Source organism: Pelmatolapia mariae, linkage group LG12, assembly GCF_036321145.2.
Source record: "Pelmatolapia mariae isolate MD_Pm_ZW linkage group LG12, Pm_UMD_F_2, whole genome shotgun sequence".
In the NCBI taxonomy this organism is placed as follows: Eukaryota; Metazoa; Chordata; class Actinopteri; order Cichliformes; family Cichlidae; genus Pelmatolapia; species Pelmatolapia mariae.
In genome coordinates, this window is record NC_086237.1 from 36863745 (window position 1) to 36883852 (window position 20108).

Genomic DNA, 20108 nt, shown 5'->3' on the forward strand with positions numbered 1-20108 from the left:
CAGGCTCCTCTTACTGTCAGACCAAGCTGCCTGTGAGAAAGCCCACATATGTTATGTCTGATAATGTGGGCGTATCAGTGTGTAAACAAGGATCCTGGCAGCAGGGTGGGACAGGGGTGTGAATTAAGGAGGATGTGTGTGGTCAGCGAGCTCAACCACCATTTTAATCCAATTTACCTCAAATAGCCATAAGTGAAATATCTGCTGTGGCTCTGCTGTTTTTCATTTGTTAATTTTCTGTGTTTATGTTTGTTATGAATACCTTAATTTCATTTGTGGTGCTTCAACTTAAATTAAATTATGAGGCAATCTGTTAGGCATTTTTGCTGAGACATAACAGTCAAAGGTTTTGATGCAGGACTTTCTGCCATCATTCCTACCTGAAGGTTTTGGGGTTTTTTCAATTTTTAATATTTGCAACAAAAACATTCTTGTCGCAGATCCGTCAGGACTCTTTTCTCATAAAATTTCTATCACGTATGCCTTTAGAGTCACTTTTCGTGCGCATGATACTGCCAGCATAATATGACAAAAGACAAGCAGTAAGTCCACTTTAGAAGACCTGTGTGCAAGAGAGTGAAACAGGAAGGGTAACATGTCTCTTATCATGTACAGCTGTGGTCAGAAATTTGCATGCATGGGCATGAATGTCATAGTAATTTGGGGCTTTTAATGATTTCTTTGGTGGAATGATTATACAACATAAATCAGCATATACAGCAGAAATTTGAATACTTTAAAAAATAAACATAGTAATTGGATGTGTATGTTTTAATTTTGGATTTTCTGCACATGGTCTATTCACTTAAATCTTTTAAGTGATGTATTTTAATTTTACAAGGCTTACTAACATTTTTTTAGTCATCATCTCTTCCCCAGCATAAAAAGCGGTTTGTTTTTTTGGTTTTTTGGCATCACTCATTCGACTGACCACTATTGAGAACAAAGTCCAAGGAACTCAAAACAAGTCCGAATTCCAAGATCATCAGCTCAAACAACTGTACTGAATACAAGTCTTTCAAATATGTCACCACTTTTCCAAGATCTGGATGAAGATCCAAACTGTTACCAAGTTGAGAGTAAATTTATTGGGATTTTCCAGAACAGCAAACCTAAAACTGCTGGAAGACCAGCATCACGGTCCACAGTGAAGCAAGTTTTACATGTTTGAAGGAGTAAAGGTGAATCTTTCAACAGTGTAATAGCTGTCAAGCATGGTGGTGGCACGATCATGGTTTTGTGTTGTTTTGGAGTAATTGGTAGCAGTACATTACACAAGCAACTGGAATAATGAAGAACTACCTCCAAATCCCTCAATGTCACCTCAAATCAGCAGCTAGATGGTTGGAACTTAGACAGGATTGGGTGTTCCAACAGGAAAAAGATCCCAATCACGCATCAAAAATTGTTTTGGAATGGATAAAGCAGGCTAGCTTTATTGTATTAGACTTCTGGAATGACTTTTCCAAAACCAAAAGCCTCATCCATACTAAAAATTTATAGACTTTGCTTTAAACCCAGATAAATGCCAGGAAACTAACCAATTTCAATTAACTCTGCCAATTCTGTCAAGAGGAGCAGTCAAATATCCAGACAGAATTATACCAGAAGCTTATTGATGTCAACCAAAAGTGTCAGATCGAGGTGAAACGTGCTCAGGGACATTTAACAAAATATTGACGTATTAGTGAGGGTCTATGTATATGTTTGAACCTGGATGTGTACTTTGACTCGGTACAGATTAGGGAAAATCCAATATTCAACAATAAATTCAAACTTGTTAAAGATGTGTATCCTATAATCATTCCACCATTTTAAAAGAATGATTCAAGGAAATCATTAAATACCCCTAATTACCATGACATTCATGCCCATGATGACTGTGTGTAAACTTCAGACCACCACTGTACCTGGGTCAGGAAAACACCAGCTCTCCTTCTCTCTCTCATCTCTAAATCCAAATGGCTTGTACCAGGCTTTGTGCCAAGTGGCCCAAAACACACACACACACAGACACACAAACAGGAGTGTTGAATGTATGCCAGTGGCAATGCCCAGACGCTCCAGCCAAAAAACCTTTTAATTAGAGCAAATTTACACAGCCCCTCCAAGCTTTGCTTTTCAGTTTGCCTCTCTCTCTCTCTAAAACACACACCACACACATTATTACAGAAACATCTTGCTTTTTTATGCATGCACACACACAAAGATCCCTTTGATAAAACTGCATTTTCTAATCACATTCCCCCCAGTGCAGTGCCTGATAAAATAACAACAGTAGAATCCCAAATTCTTCCCCTCCAGACTCAATATTAAAACTCAATATTCATACGCCACGCATACACATCCACACACACAGTAAACACACATCAGAGACGCACACTTTAGTGTTTGATATGGCTGACCCAGATTTTGGCGCGTGCATGGCTAAGGATGTGAGGAGGAGGGAGGATAAAGGAGGAGGGGGTGGGGTTGGTAGAGGAGAGGGCTTACATGGGTGTAGTGCATGCGTGAATGAATAAGATGATAAGCGGGTGAAAGGTAAGTGACTAGTCTAATTTGAAAACCAGCTGGGGGTTGATGAGTAAAAGATGGACAGACATCAGCGAAGGTCAGCGTGCATGACACACTTTATTGTGTGTTCTGGAAACATCTGGGCTGTGAACTCACACTGTATTAATAAATAAAATCTAATTTATGTTTTTTTGCTGTCCAGGCTACTATTAGACCGCATTTGACACTTTTTGACACATTGTGTTCATAATTGTGTCATTTCTGTTGTGTAATTGAAGTAAACACTTATATTCGATGAAATTTATTTCCTACAGAAAGCACTGGTTCCCCTAATTATACCCTTTTCTTAAGCACCAGTTTGGTAGCATGTAGTAAACTTAATTCTGTGCATTATTCCTTTTTAAGTTTTCCCCAATTTCCAACTACTTTGCATGATTCATAAATAACCATTGTTTATCTTAAACTGGATATTCATGCAGCTTCTTTCATCACCCACTGTCAGGCAGAACTTATCTCTGATTGGCTGCCTTTTGCAAACAACACAAGGTGGGAGGGGCTTCTGCTCTCACAGCTAGTAATGTGTATGGGCATGTTAAGGATTTTCACTCTCACTGACATAATTTAGAGCAGTGTAAATCCTGATCTTTTGGCTCACAGGGATTACTTGTACATAAGCTGCTCATTATTTTGGGCCACGTTTAAATGAGCATCTACCACAGTAACAGTATATATTCAGGGGATAGAAAATAAGAAACATATTAGCTCTTAAGTGAGTGCAAACCAAGGCATGAACTTCTTACTAAATCTCCTGGGCACTCTCATACTGTAAAGCACATATAGCTCCTATTCTGCTTGTCAGGGTAGCACAGGAGCTATCCCTATCACCTATAGGGTGAGAGACAAAGTATGTAGTAAAGTCATGCTGAAGGATATCTACTGCATGCAAATGTCAAGCAAAATAGTTGTGATCATATGTGATGAATTTGGAGATTATATCATCTTGGGATATTTTAAATAACTCTCATATGAAGTTTTACAGCAGAAACAGACCCATGAGAAAGAGATAACAAGGGAGAAAAAGGATCCTGTCAAGAACCTCTCAGACACTTCTTTTTTCACCCTCTGCTTCATCTTCCCATGTTCTCTCAGAAATAGATCAAATCTTCCGAGTTCAGCATTTTTTCCTCTGGCTGAGTACCTGGTGCAGGGTGCCTCAAACTACTCACGCAGAAAAACAGAATGCCTGGAAGAGGTGAAACTCCTGAACTTCAATAGATACGGAAGAGGCCTTTTCACTTTTTTGTTCACATCTGATGTTTCTTTCATCTTATCCATAAACTTTGAAAGATCTGGCAGCAGATGAGCTTCTTTGGGGTTAAAAGGATTTTTGGGAAAAGCAAAAAGATGAACTTGAAGCATTCAGTCTTACTGTTTATTGTCTGAGGCTCCGAGGAAAACTGGCGGTCGGCGTGATCTGGAAGTATGACCGATTGCAGTCTCAGCTCCATCTATTTTGATTACAGACCCCCCTCTGAGTGTTGGCCATCTCCTCTCCAGGCGGGTAATGGGAAAGGGATGGGGAATAGGAACAGCCTTGTTGCATTTCCTTTGTTGTTCTGAAAGGCAATCAGCTCGGCGTATGTTCGTTGTAATCAGCAAGCGTGATTGGCTGAGCAGGAGCTGGATAAAAGAAGGTATACGAAGAGATAGAAAACTAAGAAAATGTGTGGGAAGTTTGGAGTAAATGAAGGTGAAACCCAAGGGGAAAAAAGGAAAGGACGGCGAGTAGAGTGTGAAAAAGAGATGGATGGGGAGGGGGGCAAATGAAAGAAGAAAGAAAAGGAAGGAGGACAGAGAGAGTTTTATCAGACTTTCACAGCCTTGGTGATATGACAGGCTTGGCAATCCAAAGCGGTTCACCATGCCACCCCCTACCAGAGACAATCTTCCTGCTGCCTCACACACACAACAACTGTACCTCAGTCTCTTCCTTCCCCCCTACCACCCATCTCCTCCCTCCCTGCCACCCTCTGACTCTCTGTACAGGATAATCCCTCCCCCACCCCCAAATACCATCGCTCAGTAAAAAGATATTTCCAGGGGCCTGGATCACTAGCAGTCACATGCTGGGTGTCTGCACAAAAGGCTAAGGCTCTGCACACATGCAGATGACACAAGATACACACAAACACACTCACACCAGAACTTATAAGACACTGGTACTCTCCCCAAATGCAGATGGAAGCATCTGCCTTTCACAGATAATTACACTCCACCCTTCCCCCTTTTCTCTCCTTTCCCCTCCATCTCTATCTTCTGCAGCTTGGCTAGATAACGTGTGTTTGTCAGTATGGAGAATTCATGCGTCATTGGCAATCTTGGCATTGTTGTTGTTGTTGTTTGTTCTCCCTTTGCATGCTGGCTAATGTGAATCACAAGAAGCGATGAGCGGGGAAAGACAAGGACTTGCAATGATTCATGTGAGGCTCATTGAGCAGAGCTGAGAGGCTGCTCATATGGTGCCAATAAAAAAAAAAAAAACAGTCCAGCCAGTTGTTAAACAGAAATCTCTCAGTTATTTTAATCCTAAACTTATTTGCTTATTTTTATCATTAACAGGGGACTTGTACATGCATTTTAATAAGCACTGAATGAAGAGAACGTCGATGTTAGTTTTTAGTCAATTTTCAGCAAAGTGCAAACTGAAAAAGGTAATTTCAATCAGAACCACTGTAGTCAAAACATAAATAGAAAATCATGAGTTCTATCTGCATTCATTTTTACATTTGGTGTAGGTCCATTCTGGGAAATCCCCACCACAGATGAAAAGCCAAGGCACATCAGCAAGACCCCGTCTCAATAAAGCAAGAATCAGTAATATTACATAATGCTGAAAGTCAGAACTGCATAAATAATGGAGTTAGAGGGGAGGTGGGTTTCAAAGTGGCTTGCAGATGTGCTGCAACTGTAGACTGGCTGAAAGAAACTACTATGAGTGTAGAAGGTGTCAGCCGATGTGGGCTGGCACTGAAATCAGCTGATTGGCTGGGACTGTGGCTGAGCTTGACTTTGCGGCCACGTTGAGCTTTTGTGTGTTTGATATTTATCTCCATGACGGTTTAGGTGGAAGCAAAAACTTTTCTCAGTAAAACTCAGTAGACATACCATTTATCCCAAAGATTTCTGTCTTTTAAAGGAAATCCGATTGCAAGTTTGCAAATCTGTCTGCAAGTAAAAGACTCAAACAAATAATTTAGAACCAAGAAATACATGAGCAATATGGAAAAAGGATTGCTGTTTTGCCTTTGTTGTACTTTTACAGTGTTTTCTTTGGTTTACTTTTCAAAGTGTGCTCCATCACGACATTGAGCCAAACAGCAATAACCTTATTTAAACCTTGAAATAACTTTTAATCAGTGCCGGATTTCTACATCCATGGAACTATTTCCCATTTCCAACTGCAATCCTGTGTCATTTCTTGTTCATCAAGATTAAAAGTTCATTGACTCAAAAATATTTCTGGGCGGAAAGGTGCGTTTGTGTTTTATTTATGAGCCGCTAAGAGGCTGCTGCAGGGCATCCCCATTAGCATGGTGCTGCATGTGCTGCTGATCCACATAAACACGCAAGGATTCAAACAACTCAGGAAGACAGAGTCAGGAACAGGCTGAGGAAACAAAGAGCAGAGGTGAGGGTGAAAGATGATGAATGTAGGTGAGAAGGAGGGTAATAAGGAGGTGGAAGAGGGAGAGGAAGGTCACGAGGTGAAGTGGAAGCGAAGCGACTTGACAGCAGGGGAATATTCCAGCTTACATAGAAGTCACAAGGGATTCGTGCAACCACTTAACGCAAGGCATGCGTGTCTCTGTGCAGCGCGCATACACATAAACCTCACTGAGGATTGCTTTCTTTGTCTCGGTTGCTCACATACTCACATAAACTGCACAAGCCCTACACTGTGATTGATTGGCGTCAGCATGCAGTTTGCCACTTTACATCAAAATCATGACTGTAGGGAATCTGAATCAGGAAATCTTGCTACTTGCTGAAAGCAGCTAATGTATAGGAGCCAGGGATTATTTTTAGTTGCTATTGGCTGAATTATTAAGGGGCTGTAATCACTGAGTGTGAGGCTGCAGGTAATAGTCGGCTCGAATGTTCTAGTTTTGTACAAAGCGATAAGACACCACAGGAATAATAATAATCACTGCAGATGCAACTTTTTAATCCCTGTGTAATTCTTGCAAATCTTGTTCATCTATCTGAGCTTGCAAAAACGGAGAATATATTTTTCAGTCAAAAGCTGGAACCGGTCAGAATTTGTGATAAAACAACAAAACAACATTCATTCAGCTCAGAGCTGCATATAAAGTGAGTGATAACAGAGAGATCATTGTGGCATTATCTAGAAATAGTTTGGAAACAAATGAGCAGCTTAGGGCTAATAAATGTGGTCTGTTAACTTTGACTAAAGTTGAATGAGTAGAATTTGGACTTTTTTGACAAAGTGGGCAGATTGATTCAGCTTTCTTTCTTTTTTCCTCCCATTTTTTGATGACAACATCCACTTGTTTTGAACGGTGAGTGCTTTGGCCTAAACTGAAGCGAAATCAGGACATTTGTGTTCTCATTATATTATTATATCCAAGTCATAATTATTATGGGCAATAATAATGATATTAATTATTAAAACAGCATTTCAATAACCATTTAAATAATTATTGTGGATATACCTATATATGCCATGATGCTTTAAAATGTGTCAGTGCCAACATAACCGTCATGAAAATGTACATTGAATATGCATTTTTTTGCACAGGTCTAAGGTGTTTTTTTTATTTAAATTTACATGACTGTACTTAATTTTATCCAATCCCAGTGATTCTTTACAAAAAAAATCATCTAAAACTGCAGAAATGTTCATTGAACATTTTCTAAAATTAACCTGTTTACTCTCACTTCTGAAACATAATGATGAGCGATGACGTCACCCACAACACCTACTTCAGCCAACAACATCCACACGTTGCTGATGTACATTGGGAGTCCCATCCACAGCCAGCAAGGGACGTGTGACGCCAGCGTCACTAAGCCAGAGGATAGCACAGAAGGTCGGGGTGCAGTTACGCTTCCCTGAAGGTGCAATTAGTGAGTCGCTACAGGAACAATGCTAGACAGGGTTCCTCCTCTGAACCAGAACATTGTTACACTAATTAATAACTCAGTCGCGTCACTGCAACTTCAGCTCAACAACGACAACAACAACGACAAGAGCAGGAACAGGAAGAAGCTGTGTTTTAATTAAAACAAGTGATCACTAAAAGTTTCTTACACAAACACAACATGACATTTAATTTAGCTTCCCACAAATGCCAAAAAATAAAAATGAGTGTCTCTTGTTAAACCACCATAATGCAATCCACCCGTCATGTGACTGTGGTCATGTCATGTAATGCCTGAGTCTACATATATTAACACAGTTTTCCCAAAGCATGAAACAAAGTTCTTTATAAGTGATACCAGAATATAAAACCATGTACAGCTGTTTTTCTTTACTGGTTTTTCTTTAAAGAAAAAAACATTGCTAGTTTTTGTTGTTGGCCTTCTTTTACATTAGTAGAAGGATTAATATTTCAGTGTAAAAGCACTCTGCAGCAAGAGCTGCATTCAAAATATCACATAAATAAAAGCTGAATCGACAAAACATGGTCAAAGCGTCAAGCATGAAAGTGCTGAATGCGGGAAAAAATCTTGTGGAAGTGTTACAAAATTACATAGCTGCCTTGTGCCAAGAGTGAGGCATCAGAAGTTAAATATTAAGTTTCAAAGTCAAATATTTTTCAGCAAAAATCTGATAAATTATAAATATTATTTATAATCTTATGATATAACTTATTATGTATAAGTAAACAATCATTTTATGTAAATGGACCAATTACTTCAGCTCTTATTCTATGTCGTCTTCCTGTTTGTAAAACAACTGTCACAGTCTTACATGCACAAAATTTGGTACCATACAAATAAAAATCATTTAAAACTTGTAGACTATATGATGATATAATAATAATAATAATGGCACTGGAAATCAAATATGTGGGTGCTTTTAACTACAGTGTGAGAGCTTTGACATGGCTTCAATAAAATTCTTACCTTCTCCTGACTGGAATATTTCACTCTACAGTTGGAGTTGACATGTCAAAGCATACTGGTGCAAATTTACCAGCACTTTGGACCACCCAGTGGAGTATAGTCAGGGTGATTGGATCAGTATGACTGCTCAAATAATAATGATAAATTGTTTGGAGATACAACGATATATAGTATCCTTTTCCAGGAGTTTGTGATCATTTTGCCAAACAAAGAAGCTTAGTATGTGGGAACGCTGTTTTTACCCTTTGTTCGCTGTTTTTCTGTTTTTCTGTCTTCATTTTCACTCGCTGTTTTGTTAGGTTAAAGCATCTAAGCTACTTTTTTTGGTTTATTCACAAAACAAGACTCTTTCACAGTGTTCACCACATGTTGTTCTGGAACAAAGCGCTGATGGGAGTCTTTTCTCATATGCAACAAACTTCTCTGGAATTATCAAATGGACTGATTGTAGCGTCAACAGTAGTGAATTTACTTGCATTTATTAAACCGCAAGAGGCCGTTGGCTTGAGTTGATAAAACATCTGATGTTTTTGTGTTGAGATCGTGCTGGTTTGACGAGCAGAAAGCAACACGTTTACTGGGAAAAAGCTAATTTTCCTCAGAGCTGACAAAAATAATTCTGAAGTCAAAACAAATAAAATCTGAAGGAAAGTTTGTGCACAGAAATGCTAATCACAGCATTTGAGTTCTCTGGATTCTTATGTGCATCCATGTCCACACAACATCCAGCAACAAGTAAAAACAACACCCAGAAAGCGGGTTATTTCTTTCTGGGTGTTGTGGCTCATGGCTCATGTGGCTCATGTCAAAACATTTATAAAAAATAAAATAGAAACCAGTTAAACATGAATTTCTCACATAAGTCTCCTTAAATGCCATATATGCAGGTAATCTGCACTCATTTGTCACGTCAAACTGGGAGGTGTGGAACGACCTTTTCAGCTTAATGACTGTGATAAAGTGGAAGATTAAATCTGGAATTGAACATTGGTTACCAACCTCTACAGCTACATGTATAATACCAATTTTCAGATCTTGCAGTTTGTTCTCTGTGTAGGTTTTCTGTCATCCTAGGGAGCTTGAAAAAGGCAATGAACAAAAAGGTATTTAAAAGCTAATGGGGGTTATCCCTCGGATACTGTCCTGAGGGTCATTGACTAACTGATCAATAGCCAAGGTGTGAAAAAATAGTGTGGGTCATTTTCTTCAACAGGGTTCAGGGTGAAACCCCTGTGAGACCTTGCCTCACACTATCATGTGACCTATTGAGTTCACCTGGACAAAGGTGTTAGTGTTGAAGCTCCTGGGAAGGGATCTGAAGACTTCACTGCAAGTGGCTGATAGCTGCTGTTGTAAGCTTCCACTTTTGTTCAATGACGGTCTTTCACAGCGGACATAGACTGTGACTCCAGGGTGGGGTAAGGTTTCGCAGTGGCTTCACCTTTAACCCCCAGTGATGGTAATGACCCACACCTTTTTATTCACGTGACCATGTGATGACTCATATTATCAGTAGTGGGTCAATGACCTTCAGGTCCGTGCCCAAGGGAACAACCCTCACTCGGGTATAAATACCTGGGACTTTCCACCGCTTGGTTTTAAACTGAAGATACTCTTGGATGAAAGCTGAAATCTTCAAAGACTAAAGAAGTAGAGTTGTCTCTTTTTTTAAGCTCTACAGACCTTGCATTATTGTTTTTACATTTAATTTTTTTCACTTCCTCACTTTATTCTTACCCCAGTAATGTGAGAGATATTTCAATAATTTTCTTTTAAAACTAAGCCTATAAGCATACTTCGAACAAAACGATCATTATTCCCCCATCTGAGTATGTTTTATTCATGTATTTGTTTGGCACCCTTCATAGGTTATTGATCACTGTGGTCAGGACTCAGAAGTTCTGTAAAAATCCTGCTGTGAATCTGAAACAGTAACTATTAAACTCACATCTTTAAAACAAATTCACCACAAAGAACTGAAGTTAAACTGCTCTTGAGTTTCTCCTTTGTCTTTAAGAGTTTTCCTGTATACTGTGCCTGGATACATATTATTTATTTATGTAAAGAAAAAAAAGGTGGTGGTGGTGGTGGTGGTGGTGGTGGTGGAAGGGGGGGGGGGGGGGGGGGGCACCTGCAAAGATATTTTATTGGATGGAAGATCTCTGGACTCCTTTAGATGCAGTAGTGGAAAAAATGTTTTCTTACACTTGGAGGGGACCTAAAATGTTCATTGCAAGTTTAGCAACTCCATATTTTTATTCTTGGACTCTAGTAGCACAAAATCTGATTTTTATCTGATAATAGGCTTTGTTTTACATGACTATATGAGGTATATCTGCTCTCTTTGTCAGCATAAAGAGTCAAGAGTTGAAAAAACTGAACCTGAGTGTTTAAGGTCTTCTGAGGTCTGATCTCTCCCCCGACGGGGTCTCCTCGTACAGACTCTGAACTCGTCATTTGAAACCTTGTCTCACCTCACCAGCAGATTAAACTCAAGCAACCCAATGAGACAAAATTCCACATTCGGGATTTCAGGATCACTGCGGCTCGTCTCCTCCACTGTAAAAATGGTTCCACTGAACTGAGATGGGTGTAAGTGCTCCTTAGGGAGACTGTAAACCCCATAACAGCATAAATTTTCAATGCATTTCCTCCATCTGCTTTAGATATAGATTAATATTTTAATATTTTCTGTCTACATTCATATTGCAGCCCTATATCTGAGGCTCCAAACCTGCACTACTTTGGCCTGGACTTGACACATTAGTTTGCAGAGCTGTCTCAGACATACTGTATGGGATCACGAAACAGTCGAGCAAGCACCATGTAGCAATAAGCTTTAGCTATGCGGGATGAAAAGAAACTGCACTGTGACTGAGGTCATAATCTGAGTGTTGCCGACTCGACATCCTTTCTTACTCAGAGGAAAAATTAAAGATTTTTATTCTTTTGGTGCAGATTCAACACACACACACATTCAAACGTGTCCATCTTCAAGCTAACTTGGAATTCCTAAAGCATACAGTTATATGTGCAGTACATGCAACAGACAGAAACATGTACCAAATTTAAAGTTAACCTATATATGATCAAAAATAGTTGCATCATTGCACTTATTAGCTATATTTGGCTCACTCTTTATTCTATTTAAACTCTTATAAACCACTTATTAATAATACATTCGATTTTTCAAAATGTTTTTTTCATGCTTGAGGCTAAAACATTTTTTCGTTGTTTTGATCTGACTGCAGCTTCCTTGAGTTACAGTAAAAAACAGCCTAAAATGTGTTATGAGGTTGCAATAAAAGTGATAAAAAAAACATTAAAGGTCTTAGTTCAGCCTTCAGTTTTCATGCTGTTGAATTTTAATAACGATTGCTTGCAGTAATTTATATTCAGACGGAATTAATTTTTGCTTATTTATCATCAACTTTCTTGACAAGTGTATCACTTTTCGACCTTTCTGCTACACTGGTGGTATTAAAGAAGAAAGTGGCAGAGTGAGACAGCAAAAGTGGATGATAACCTTTATTTTTTTTTCCTGCTTCATAGGTTGTCCAATTGAAGGGCTCCCTCCCGAGACCCCCCGCTGACTCATAACAAGCACAACGTACTGGTCCGGGAGCTTCATGAGAGTGTGCTCATAACCATCACTCCACCTCTGTGTGTGTGCGTGCGGCACCATGCTGTGGACAGTGCTACTAGCGCTGCTGGTGCTTCTGCTGCTGCAGACTCAGCTGTCTGTGTGCTTAAGGGAATTGCGCTCTGGGGGTTCCAGTTCTTCCGTCTACTCCCCTCGATCATCCTCTTCCTCCTTTTACAATGCTACCCAGCAGCGGCTGCCTGGAGCTATTATCATTGGCGTGCGGAAAGGTGGCACCAGAGCCCTGCTCGAGATGCTCAATCTGCACCCAGATGTGGAAGTGGCAAAGGCTGAGGTAATAAACAAAAAACTTTTCACTATCACCAGCTGTGGACAATAATTACTCAGTTTGCACTTAAGCACTTAAGTGTTGTTAGGTAGTTTCATCTTCTCTACTCTAACATCAAACTGGGATAAAATGTTCCCATTCAGAAAAATGTCTGTTTTCTTCTTAAATATATGATGGACGTCAAAATCTATTTTTATATGTGTCAAAAATTCATTTGTAGTTTTTGTTGAAACCCTTATGTGAAATCTCACATCAACATTTTTTTTCTTTTCATTTGTATATCCTTTAAAAAAATCTGCTTTTATTGAATTGTACAAATTTCATCAGTGTGCCTCAAAACCACCTGATGGTATTCAAAGAATAGCAAGGTCAACCTCCAGAAGCTCGCAGGATTTTGTATTTAGAGTGGCAAAATCCAGGCCAAGAACCAGACATTGGTTGGCCATGGAAAATCTGAAAACTCCAAGCAAAGAAAATAACATAGTACTTGAAAATTAGTTGAAAATTCAGTAAGTAATAATGATTGTAACTGTGGATAGACCTTCTGCGTCTGAAAATATGTATTAAGAGACTCAGCTCTAACAATATAGAGCTGCACTGAAGCAAAAAATTCAATCTCAAGGTAATGGAGCTAACAAAATGCCCCAGGTGCAAATATATACTGTAAAAGTGTAAAACTCTGCACTCGGGAAGTTGGAGATGCAACTCAGGCAAGACCAAGAGGGCACAGAGGCGGTCTAATTATCAAATGCATGAGGATTTTCTGAAAGTTTAGTTCAGGCCAAACACATACTGCATCTTCTTCAGTGCAGTAAAGAAACCAGAGCAAAGAGAGTTGAGTTTCTGTGTAGTTTGTTATGTACATTTGTAAGTATGATGAATGGTGACGGGCCTGTCCTGAAAAGCTGCACTGAGAGAAATCCTAATCAGGATAGTTTAAAATGAGGACTATGAAGGTAGAAAGCTGGTGCCAAAGAATAGATTGGTTTAGACAAGATTGGGACTAAATGAAGAAAAAAGCTGAAAGTGTTTTAGATGATAAAAAGGTTTAGAAATTATTAGATGTCCCTATAATTTCCTTAAAGTTTCAAAACAAACTAAAATTTCAAAACAACAGTGTCAACAAGTGGTATAAAAATGAATGAAGACCTGCTTTTTTCCCTCATCTACATCACTAAATACCTTCTGCATCCTCTGACAGGTGCATTATTTCAATGTGGAGGAGCACTACCGCAGAGGTCTGGCCTGGTACCGAGCCCAGATGCCCTTCACCGTCCCGGGTCAACTGACAGTGGAAAAGACCCCAGGTTACTTCGCAGCTCCTCAGGTTCCTGCACGAGTTTCGGACATGAACCCTGCTGTCCGCTTGCTACTCATCGTCCGGGACCCAGCTGAGAGGCTGATCTCTGACTACACCCAGGTTCTGCACAACCGCCTAACACGACACAAGCCCTACAAGCCCCTGGAGGAGCTCCTACTCCACAAGGGCCACATTGATCCTGGATACAAGGCACTGCAGAGGAGCCTCTATCACCAGCACCTTGCCCGCTGGTTGGAGGTCTTCCCCAGGGAGCAGATCCACGTGGTGGATGGAGATGCGCTTATTCGGGATCCCTTCCCTGAGCTGAGGAAGGCAGAGAGGTTTCTGGACCTGCCGCCCAGGATCAACCCGAGCAATTTCTACTACAACACCACCAAGGGCTTCTACTGCCTCCTGTCGGCTGGACATGACAAGTGCCTGGACGAGTCTAAAGGCAGGCCACATGCTCCACTGAGTACCCAAGCCTTGAAGAAGCTTTGTCGGTACTTCAGAAAGCCAAACAAGTTATTCTTTGAAATGGTGGGGAGGTCATTTGCCTGGTGCTGATCCATTGAGCAGAGCAACAGTGACGATGAAAAGCCTCCTGAACAGTGCCGACACATTCAGGGACGCAGAGGGAGAGATAAAACTGTGTTTTTCTAGCTAGATGAGTGGGAACATTTTTAAAAAAATCTTTTTTTGTTGATACCTACTCAGGTATGAATGTGACCAACATGTGCAGCACATGTGATGAAAACAAACTGCTGATGTTGAACCTGTAGCCGACATAAACCTTTACCAAGAACATGTTGGTGCCTCCAGGGAAAACCTCACTTGCTGAAGCTACAACAGCCGTGCCATACACAAGTCTGAACCTGAAAGTACAACTAACTCCCTGTTAGTTCTCATGTGTGGGCCGTTAAAAGAATATGTGATGACTTTGATGTGATGTAGAAATAGATGAATGGTCAAAAGATGGTTGCGTTATTGTTGCACTATGAACTCCAGTTGCATAAAAAGTCAATCAAGGTTCAATGCAAACGATTTTAAAGAGAAAACAAGTCCTTGCTTTGATTTTTCTGAACAACTGTAAAACTTTTTGTGTTAGCAAAACATTTTAATTTTTTCCTCATGGCTATTTTGGGCTATTTTACTGAATAGATGCTCACGAGTTCTTTTGGAAGAGGCTCACTGAAAACTTGTTTTTGCTTTTTTTTTACGCTCAAGGCCAGCATAGTGCTATTGCTAGTTTGTGTTATTTTTTAAGATGTCCTTCTAATAAATGTCTTCAGTGGTAAAGTCTGTTCCCTGAACTCCAGCTACGAGGTTTAAAGGGATTTAAAATGTCAAACATAAAGACACGGTGATATAGGTTCACTGACAGGCCTCTCTGGAAACACCTCTCCCTCGAAGTGGATGAAGATGTTCCCTGTCAGTGTCTATTGAACATGTTCTTTACATCAAAGATCAAAGCAAGCCTACGTCTCTTTTCATCATTAAGTTATTCCTGTGTAGGTGTTACCTTCAGTTTCACCACCACACCGCAACGAACGACACCTGTAGGTCACCAGAAGGGCTGTTCAGTTCCTGACAGTATTCAAGGCCAAATGGTTTTCTTACCTTAATCCAGTTCATCTGGAAGGACTTAAAAAGGCTGACAAGTCATAGCATCAGTACATAAAATAAAAGCCTTGTGATTAAAGGATATCCAGGGTGCTTTTAACCCAGACATGTCTTTAGTTTGATGTTAGTTTGATGCACTTTCAAAGTACATTCCACAAGTTTAACATTAAATTAAGTTAAATTGTTCAATAATTTAGAAGTAAAAGGTATAAATCTGTAAGTGTTTCGTTGGATAACAACTAATAACAACTGTGTAGTAGCTGCACAGCATGTCAGATCAAAGCAGTATTCTATTGTACCTACAGTTCCAGTTTACACAAAAGCTCCTCCTAGAGCTAATTACTGGCCTTCAAGATAGCTATTTGTACCCTCAAAAGCAGGTACTGAAAGGTTTACTAATAATGAAGATGGCAGAAAAAAGACAGAAAAGCAAGAAGTAGACTGGAGGCTGTGGTTTCTTAGAGCCCTGACTGAGGATCAATCGCAGCTCCCATAAATGGAAGATCTCTCTGGTACCCCCTGGAGAGAGGATGACAAACAGAGAAAGAAGAAGGAAGGATGTGACACAGAAACAAGTACAAAGATAGTAGGGCAGGTAGGTACATTATAGATAAATGGGCAGTGTTTGGGGTGTCGGCCAGCATCAGAATATCCTAATTTTGAGTGCCAAAAAGATACACGTATGTTTGCAATATTAGGATGCAATTTGAGTGTTAGTTTCATCCTAGATGTAAGTTATGTGAGTCACTGATCATAACTTGGCAGTAATATGCTTCTCTAAGAGGGTTAGTGTTCTGTGTGATACAGATAAATTCCCTGTGTAAAGGCTACCTTAGAAGTCAGTGTTTCGGTGGGCTTACCTTATCTTTTGAGAGTGTAAAGGTGACGAGGGTCTCTTCAGATATTTTGTCAGGACAATAGGATATGCTATATATCCAATATAGCATATCCTAACAACTGGGCACCAGCAGATTTAATACCTCATTTAAATTAAATATGATAATTATTCCGCTATTAAATATTCATTTATGTTTATATTTATTTTTTATTTAAATATTTTATTAAATAGTTTCTAGAAAGGGACTGTGAATATTTTAGGACTCCCTGTGTTTGGCTGACTGCACTGTACACTCCTGGGTATACTGAAGATATCCTTTCTCTACTGTGAGCTGAGACGGCCCCTCTGCTAACTGTACCGGATGAATGGTTGTGTGTGCTTAACCTCCTAAGACCCAAACTCTTTCATGGCATGCATTTTTAAATTCTCTTTGCTATTTGGGCTGTTTGGGACCTGATGAATATAAAAAGAATTTCCAGATTTTCTTTTTTACCTGATTTTATCTCTGACAAAAATAAGATTGATATATGAGGACATTTGTTTTAAATTTCAATCAAACATTTGGAGTATAATGTCCTCGTAAGTGGTTATCAGGCCCTTGTAGAGTAAAATTTTGTATTTTGGTCTAGACATCCCAAAAAGTGATGTCCACATATGTGGACGCCAGGTCCTAGGAGGTTAATCAAATGAATAATACAGTCAAAATATGGAAAAAGCTCATTCAGATAAACTAGTCAGCACATGAAAAAAAAAAAAGATTTCTTAGCTGTTGTTTTACACCATAAATGTCTGCTTTCTGCAGCTCAACACATTGTAAGTGACACTGAACGCATTCTTCTGAACCAAAACATGAGCTGAAACAGGCTACTTTTTATTTCAAAACACCAAGAAAAAATTCCAAGAGGAGTTTAAAGCATCTTATTTAGTACCTGGTTAATTTACACTGTAGCTTAGTGTAGCTTTAAATCAGCCATCCCTGCATTTCTTTTTTGTTTCAGTATTGTGTCTCTCTCTTCTCTTGATACTGCACCTTCTGCACACGTCAATCACACAACAACACATAATGATACTGTGAGAAATTTTTTACTTGAAAATATCTTGAGGAGCTGCTTTTTGTTTCCCCACTGATACTAACAGTCTAGTCCGTATTTTTCTTTCTTCAAGGAAAAAGGAATGTGGAATCCTTCATGCTTTGTTAGAAGGCGTGAAGTGTTTTTACATGAAATAACTTCAGGAATTTACAGGTTGAATCATAACTCTTGTTATGTTTGAAAACTATAGAAACAAGTTGAAAAAGAATTTCTGAATTCTTACCGTGCAAGCTGTCACTGTTTTGTGTGGTGCATTTCAGGCACTGCAGAATATAATGGGAGCTGAAGGCTGACCTCTGGCTGTCACACTCCCACCATCCTCGAGAGAAAACTGGAAAGAAGGAGACAAAGGGAGATGTAAGAATAAACAAATGATTCTTACTCTTTGAAGATGTGAGGCAGCTCTGGCTTTCATGTGTTCCCACAGAGGCCCACACTCATGTGGACAATACATCTGATGTCACTCTCAATCACAGAAATCTTTACTTCATGTGCTGGAGTTCCTGAGTTTGCAGCTGCTTCATAACCAACTTTTTTTTTTACCTGAAAGTCTAAACATCAGGTTTATTTTAAAATATTTGATGGACAAGGTGAAGGAGTAATCTGCAGGAAGAAGTATTCTTTTTTTATATATCATATTTTATGGTAATCAAAGAGTTTTCAGATGTTTACAGTAATGCAGATGTTTTACAGTAATGCTGCTCCTTGTGGCCACATGATTAGCTGTAAGGATGAAAATTTTGATTAGTCCACCACTTTTCTCCTGGTAAGGCCATAGCAATGGGTCAGCAATGGGTATGACCAAATCTAGGCCCAGAGGCTGAGCTTCTGGGTATCTCTAAAATAAGAAAGTGTGCAACATTTCAAACCACAGCTGCTTTCAGTTTTGCAAAAAAATATACTTTTTGTCCTCTGAAATATAATCAGTTCTTGTTCAGATTATGATGTTAGATGAAGGCACCTTTGATAGCATATTTGCAGCGCTGGAACCTTTCATAACACCCAGAATTTCGAGTAAACTGTGGCTCACTGTGCACATGAAAGTGATCAATTTCACACCCGCGCACATGGTGTGATCCTCCTTGCTATCAGTCGCACCCTTTGATGTGTACAAATATGGCAAATTCAAATGTAATTCATTACTTGTTGTGCACTTGCAGTACTTAAGACTGACACAAAATCTCTAGGTACAACAGTGTGCCTCTGCACCATTTGGGAACTACAACATCACACAGTAAGAAGAAGTGTTAATCAAAGCTACAAATGCACCGCAAAAAAACAAAACAAAGAAAAAAAACCACAATAAAAAAAACATTTTTCTCAGGTTTCATGGGCTTTCTGATCATTCTAACCTAATAAAGATATTAGTGTTAAATTAATCCACCCATGAGCTCAATCACTCAATATGTGACTAATGATACCAGGTCTTAGAGACGGTTGATTATCACTGGCTTGTTTTGTCCAGAACATTTTGTTTCCACTTCAGGAAAGTAGTGACATTTCTTAGAAAGAAGACTTTTATTTACATTTATTTACAGACTTTTCATGCCTGTCCTTGCTGGGGGAAAAAGTGTTACAAAATGTGTCAAAAAGGTTAAGTTTAATTTGTTATTATTCAGCTCAGTTCAGAGCCAACAATAATACAGAGAAATTATTAAAAGACAACAAACATTATACCAAAAAATAAAACACTGTGAAGGCAAGGTTAGAGGAAGAAGCTTGAACAATGATGAAATCAGAGAGCAATGAGCATCAGGCCAAAAGAATTACAAATTTGCACTTTTATATGCGATATGCAAACAAATAAAATAGGATCCAAAAGATTCAGAAGGATATTTGTTCATTGGAGACCTTTTCAAATTGCAGGGATAATGTGGATGTAGATTTTAATGATCTAGGTATCACGGTCTGAAAAAAGTGAAAATGGAAGTCCATAGAATGTTTTAGAAAATATAAAGAAATTCTGGAAATTCATAACTGTACTTAAATACAGCACCACAGGACATTACGACCCTTCTTGTGCTCGAGGTGCTGATCTGCCTTTCTGTCCGTCTCCCTGCTACAACTCTACGTGGGCACGTATGGGCAGAAAAACTTCTGCTTACCTCCTCCCAGGAGTAGGTGTGGCCACCTGAACTCCAGCTGTCTCTCATCACTATCAGCTGCAGTATTTAAACCCAGCTCTCCTTGTGGTTTGCTCCTGGTTTGTTGTACTATGCTGTTGGTAGTATCACTTGGGCTCCCATTTCCAGTCTTACTTACCTTTGCTTGTAGCTTAGATTTATTCCTAGAGGGCCAGCTGATTGCTTTGGGAGAAGGCTGGCTCTAAGCCCATCTACAAGAACTATTGGTGAATAGTGGGAAAAGTTGGAGAGTGGAACCTGGGGAGATATTTAGCATTGAACCTGAGAGTTAAGTTTTATGGAGATTTGGACTTTTGTGTTGACCTCCAGGCTAATTAACCTGGGAGAGGAGCAGAGTCTGATTTGAAGGTCTGGCTGAACTACTTTGGGAATCTCACTTCTCGAGTGATTTGATTTTTTTACTTCTAAATGAATAATCTGAGTGTGGATCCTTGCAGATTTATTCTGTGGAAGAGATTGAGCCAGACCCCTGAGAGTTTGTTTTTGCATCATTCTTACTTGTTCTGTTTGCAATTT

General features: G+C 39.4%; 1 protein-coding gene across 1 annotated transcript in view; it reads left to right on the forward strand.

Moving 5' to 3' along the window:
• Positions 1–16484, forward strand: part of hs3st1l2 (heparan sulfate (glucosamine) 3-O-sulfotransferase 1-like 2) — a 31132-nt gene extending 14648 nt beyond the window's left edge. The window contains exons 2-3 of the mRNA XM_063489623.1: positions 12217–12602; positions 13798–16484. Of these exons, the coding sequence (XP_063345693.1) occupies positions 12348–12602; positions 13798–14463 (921 nt within the window). The 5' untranslated portion in view covers positions 12217–12347 and the 3' untranslated portion in view covers positions 14464–16484. The remainder of the gene's footprint in view (positions 1–12216; positions 12603–13797) is intronic.
• Positions 16485–20108: the final 3624 nt, after the last annotated feature.